The sequence below is a fragment of the Tachysurus fulvidraco genome, chromosome 10 (genome assembly GCF_022655615.1).
Source record: "Tachysurus fulvidraco isolate hzauxx_2018 chromosome 10, HZAU_PFXX_2.0, whole genome shotgun sequence".
NCBI classification, from domain to species: domain Eukaryota; kingdom Metazoa; phylum Chordata; class Actinopteri; order Siluriformes; family Bagridae; genus Tachysurus; species Tachysurus fulvidraco.
In genome coordinates this window covers 13,528,917-13,535,167 of record NC_062527.1, presented here as the reverse complement: position 1 = coordinate 13,535,167, position 6,251 = coordinate 13,528,917, and the positions used below count along the sequence as shown (strand labels likewise).

The 6,251-nt window shown below is 40.1% G+C and overlaps 1 protein-coding gene across 1 annotated transcript; it reads right to left on the bottom strand.

The window, feature by feature from the left end:
- Positions 1 to 558: 558 nt before the first annotated feature.
- LOC113659982 (achaete-scute homolog 1b-like) lies at positions 559 to 2,463 on the bottom strand. Its single transcript, XM_027173106.2, has one exon. The coding sequence runs from the start codon at positions 1,972 to 1,974 to the stop codon at positions 1,396 to 1,398; it is 579 nt and encodes a 192-aa protein (XP_027028907.1). The 5' UTR covers positions 1,975 to 2,463; the 3' UTR covers positions 559 to 1,395.
- Between the last annotated feature and the right edge of the window lie 3,788 nt (positions 2,464 to 6,251).

Here is a 6,251-nt window from a genome sequence, read left to right as displayed (position 1 = left end):
ACAATGGATGAGTGTTAAAATATAGATAATGGCCTACTAAAGTGTGCACAAGAGTACATTACACTCCTAGTGAGAGCCTAGTCTTTCTAGTAAAAGTAAGGGTTTTGGCCCAGCACCCCTCTCAAACCCTACCTCTCATTTTGATCTATGAGTCATTATTTCAAAGACCTCAAGGGTAAAATAATCCATCTCTATAGTGTCAGTGACATGAATTTATACCTGAAAGGAGAATTGGATCATTCCAATTTAAACACCATTGATCATTCATACAGCATCTTTGTTCTAGACATTGTTTTAGTCTTTTACCTGATATATATCAAGCCATAGTCTTACATATGCATAAAGAGGCATAAAGCATAAGGACAGTTTGCTGTTAATTATATAATTGCATATGAAAGTTCATATGTAATTTAAGTGACAAACTAACATCTCAGCTCATATCTGTGATGATAAAGTAGCAAAGTTCAGGATGTAAAAATGCAGCTCTTATGTATAAATAGAATGAATTTATTTTATATATATATATAAAAACATTTTACACAAAATACAGCATATCTGTTAAATCACGTATATGTACAATTTCTTAGTCTAAAGAAAGAGTGAACAAGTGCATATATTGTAAAATATTTCCATACACGTTGCCCATTAGCAAGGAGCATCATGTCTAATCAGTAATATGTTCTATGGCATTCTATTCAGTGTTAAAAGCAACAACGTATGTTTCAGCTAATTCATTTACAACATGGCCATTGTCACTTGATGTAGTGTACTATTGTTTGTTGTTGTTTTGCTCGGCATACAAAAATAAATCTTCATTTTTTTTAACAATACAGCTTATAGTACAAGTTTCCATTTTAAAAAAACGTTCAGATCAGCAACTAGTTAAATCAGCAGAGACACTAGATATTCATAATTCTGTACTAAATTCTAGCATTCCACCAACATTCCACCTGCGCATGCGCAGCATCTTCCCATGTGCGCCGCGTGAACGCGCGCATTTGAATCAAAACAGTGTCCCATTGACCTTTCGTCTTTACAGGCTGGTTGAAAACGGATAGTAAGTGACATACAATAGAAAAGTCCATAATTGCACTTTTAAACATTTTTTCGTCGAGTTTTAGTCCCTCCCCCCAATCATTAGAGAGAGAGAGAGAGAGAGAGAGAGAGAGAGAGAGAGAGAGAGAGAGAGAGAGAGAGAGAGAGAGGTTTGCCGATGGTGTTGCGAGGCGAAACAAACTTCATCACCTCTTAAATCCTTGTCTTGTGCTTGAACCTGCAAAGCTCTTAGGTTCTGTGTTGATGCTGACATTTGCACTGTCACCACTGAGCAGGAAGACGCATGCATGCGCGCACGGTTTGAGTTTCTGATAATGAGCAATGCAGCAATGCACTTCATCAGTATCTGTTAAACCATGTCGTGAAGTCCAGCAGCTCTTGCTCTTCGGAGCTCAAATGCTCGTAAGTTCCGTCGTCAGATGAATAAGACGAATGTGGCGACTCTGGATCCGCGGAGTAGCTGTTGGACAGGGTTGGAGAGGGGACGCCGCACTGAAACGCGGCCGAAATGGCATCGTGTTCGTCCAGGAGTTGCTGCAGAGCGCGAATGTACTCCACCGCTGACCTCAAGGTTTCTACTTTGCTCATCTTTTTGTTGGCTGCACCGTTCGGAACGTGCTGACGCAAGGTTTGAAAACCCATGTTTACTTGCTTGACACGGTTCCTTTCTCTCTCGTTGCGTCGCGCCACGGCGACCGGTTGCTGCTGGGGGATGTTGTAGCCCAGACCAGTGAAGCTGAGCCTTCTCTTGCAGCGCAGCAGTTCAGGAGAGTTGGAGCGCTGTCTCTTCAGCACTTTGCTCCTGCTCTGGCTCTGGGTCACGTTGGAGAGTGCGCACTCTTGTCGTCTCTCTGCGCGTCCGATGTGGCACTGACCCTGTACCAGCTGTGTCGTTGGCATACTGCTGGTGGTCTCCATCTCGATCTTGGGGTACGCCAGTGCTGACCTGTACAACGAGTCCACCGAGACGATGAAGAAGAACAAACAAAGTGGCTACGAAAAACTTTCGCGTGCCTTTCGCGTGTGTGGCCAGTTCTCACTGTCGAAATGTCCAAGTGTCTACTGGCCCCCTACCAGAGCTCGATCTGATATAAACTTTGGCAGCACTCGGCCCTTTTTCAACACGCGTCCGACACCCCACCCCCTTAAAAAGACGCACGCTCGTGTGGGAGTCCCCGCCCCGCTGCGGGATTCTTGAGCTGTGGCTCGGCGGCCAGGCGCGTGGCTGCACGGGGCTCAATAAACAATCCGTCGCTTTCACTGCGCCAGCACGCGCTGCGCTCATTTACATCCCAATATCTGTAGCCTGAAAGCCCATTGGTGGATGCAAAACGCTTTGCAAACTAGCGAGAGAGAGAGAAAAAAGAAATAAAAAGAGAATACTTTTTGGTGCTTTGAAATGCTTTTTTTATTTAACAATGTGCCCATTGGCAAGAATACAATTTATCGGTTTTTCCCACTTCCCCTCCCAGTCCCAAGCTTTTTAAATCTGAAATACCAAGTAGGCTCCGTGGTATCCAAGGTGCTGCCTGTTATTAGAAAATGAATGCCAGGCGCCTGGCCGAACGTGTGCCCTTTGCGTATTTGCGCGGTGCAAACGGTGCACCTAAAATTTGTGAACACACATTTGTGATGTAAGACTAGAGAACACAAAACAGAAACCAGGTTACAACCACACATGGGTAAATTATGGGTTGGAAAAATGCTACTAATGCAAAGTTTCTGACAACCCACATTTTATCTTGGGAGGCTACATCGTATTAATTAGTGCCGCCTCTTAGTAAATGTTTGTGTTGTCAGATTGTGTGTTGTCTATCTTACCATGGATTATAATTAACCCATTCGTTATTAATATTTCTGCGCAACCCATAAATAAAACCCATAAATTAATTAAAATGTGAAAATATTTTTATTCAGTGACTGCAACTTGAACGTCCTGTCTCTAAATTCTAAAGAATTTGTGAAGTGTTTAAAGTTTATAATTAGTTTGTTGAGAAAAATGAATACTTTAAATAACATTAATAACATTAATGTTTTTTATTGAGTAGTTTTCTTTACCACCAAAACTATTAACCCACTGTCATGAGGACTGGTTATACACAGCACGATTTCATGCTTTTTGCATCACACACCCACTTCTTTACCTTTTCCACATTTGCATATAACAAACAGTGGCTGCTTAAATACAAGATAAGTGCTTTTACTGTGATCATTTCATAACTACAGCATGATAGTAAACGTCATGTAGAAGATAATCTTTCACTTTTTCCGCAGAAAGACATAAAACATTGCTTTTGAATGAACTGATTAAAAGAGGTGTCGCGACATCTACTGGCTCCTATTGGTAATGTAGTTTCACTTGACTCAGAAAGTGGCTTGAACCCCTTGAAATTCAGAGTAGACCGATCAACCATAATATTAAAATCATTGGCAGGTCAAATGAATAATGTTTATTTCAATACAGTGGTAGCTTTTAAGGTGTAAGATATATTTTGCATCAAGAAAGCAGTCAGTTGTTTAAGATTATGTTTTGGAAGCAGGCAAATGGTGCCTTGATGCCCGATCACCTGAGATAGGCACAGGCTCCCCGTGACCCGAGGTAGTTCGGATAAACCGTAGAAAATGGATGTATGAATGAATGAATGAATGAATGAATGAAAGAATGAATGAATGAATGAACGGATGGATGGATGGGTGGATGGATGGATGGATGGATGAAAAATGGGTACGTGCAAGGTTTTGACCAAGGACAGACTCTGATAGACAACTGGCTATGACAGGAAGGTGTTCGAACACACAATGCATTGTCTCGGCCTGCATAGCCCCAAAACAGGTTTCCATGCTACCTCCTGTCCAATGTGAGCATCAGAACTGAATGATGAAGCAATGGAAGAAGGTAGCCTGGTCTGAGAAATCACAATTTGTTTTACATTATGTAAAATGGTGGGTTGATTACCTGGAGAAGAGATTTTGGGTCTTGGCATTTGTGTGGATGTTACACGTACCACCTACCTAAAGATTGGACAGACCAAGTACATCCCTTCATAGCAATGGTATTCCATAATGGCTGTAGCCTCTTTCAGCAAGATTACACACCCTGTATTAATGTAAAAAATGTTCAGTATTGTGTTGACGATTGTAACAAAATGTTCAAGTTGTTCATTTGGCCTCCAGATTTCACCAATCTCAATTTGATTGAGCATCAGTGGGACAAACAAGTCCAATCAGTGGAGGCCTCACCTGGCAACTTACTGCTATCGTCTTGGTGCCAGACACCACAGCACTTTCAGAGGTTTTGTGTAGTCCAATGCCCAATAGGAGGCACAGGGAAGACCTTCATGATAGTATGCAGATAATGCTATGGCTGATATATACACACTTACCAAATCAATGAAAATAAGAGCTGTTTCTGTTGCATGTAACTATGTATTAATTTTTTAACTAGTCTAATTTTAGTTGCCCAGCAGAGGGAGGTAGTAATCTATGGCCAACCAGTCCAGCAAGTCTGATTCTCTACATTGTTTTTTTTATTTCTTCAACATTTGTGACACTCCTATTTTGGACTCCAGCCACTCAGCTTTTTACACGAGTGTATTAAAAGAACGTTTGTTTTCTCACAGATATAAATGAAAGTATAAAATTGCAGCTAAAATCAACAGATGAATTTTAGGTACTTCTTTGGTACTTTCCATGGGAAATAAAACGTTTGCTTATACTGTATGTTCTGTTGTAAAGAAGTAATAAAACAAAGTCCATATTGATCATGAGGCCAAGTATCTATTTAGTTGTTTAGGGACCCAAAATTGATGGATTCTACACTAATACCTCAAATAGTGCATATGCAGCCTTGTATTGTTATAACATTCAAACAGGTTAGGTGGTTTTGGTGCAAAAATGTCTAATGACTGTTTTGTTTTGTTTTTCATTAAAATAAATCCATCTTCTGAACATTTAAATGAAAACTTTAGTCTGAATTCTTTCTGTGACTCTGTACTTCTCTATACTGATACAGAGTTTTGCATATGAGAGAAAGGGGATGTGAGACTTGTGTAATACAGTGATGCAAAAGGGGGACCCCAGGGGTATCTTGTGCGTGTTGAGAACGGCCACATGAATGCTGGACAGCACTTCCAGTGAGCTGTAAGAGGGAAGTGCACCAGTAAGAGTGAGATTCATTTCCTTTTTCCTCAGATAATATGGAAGATGCACATTCACAGATCTACTGGTGAGTGTGCAAGGTTTTCCTGGAGGACTGCAGTTATGTGGAATTACATTCACAGAGGCTTTTGCACTCGTGTCTTGTGGTTGGAAAAACAAGTTGAATAAAAGGTTCACGTGGTGAGAATCATGTTTTTCCCCAAAAGATGTACAGATATATAGAGACAGAAGGTCACACCTGTTGCTGAGACAATATGGAATAGAAACTGCTGTGTAATACACACACGCACACACACACACACACACACACACACACACACACACACACACACACACACACACACACACACACACACACACACTTTTTGTGAAGTGATTATTTTATTAATTTACATTGGATTAAAATCCAAAGATGTGATAAAACAATTATGTTATGTTATCAAGATTCAGGATTTGTTTATCTATTAAAACTATTACTAAAATTTGAATAATTATTAGTTATGTTTATAAACCACAATTTAAAGAAGTATGTTGATGAGAGACTGGTGGATTTGGGCTACTGATGATTATTGATTTATACAAATGAGAGACTGGTGGATTTGGGTATTGATGAGAAGGTAGTTGATTGAAATCCCAGTAATCCCAGTAGTGGTCCATGTTTATGACCACTAACCCTCAACTGCTCAGTTGGATCCTGTGTCAGTTGTGACACTTTGGAGAGAAGCATCAGCTAAATATGCAAATGTAACTATTACATTAAGAAATGGAGATGAAGTATTATTGCTTGTTTTCCCCCAACTACTACTGTAATAACATAGAACATTTGACAGTTTTGTTCTTGTTGTCTCTAATACCATGCATACAGGGTTTTGCACTTAACTCTATTCACCCATAAGCCTGATTACTTGTTTACCATTACATGGTCTAATCATTATTATAATACATAAAAGATCAAATGATGGCGAAACTGTAGCTTAAACAGACGCTGTGTTTCAAACAGTTTGTGTTTGTCTTTCACTCTTCATAGGAAATTTGCA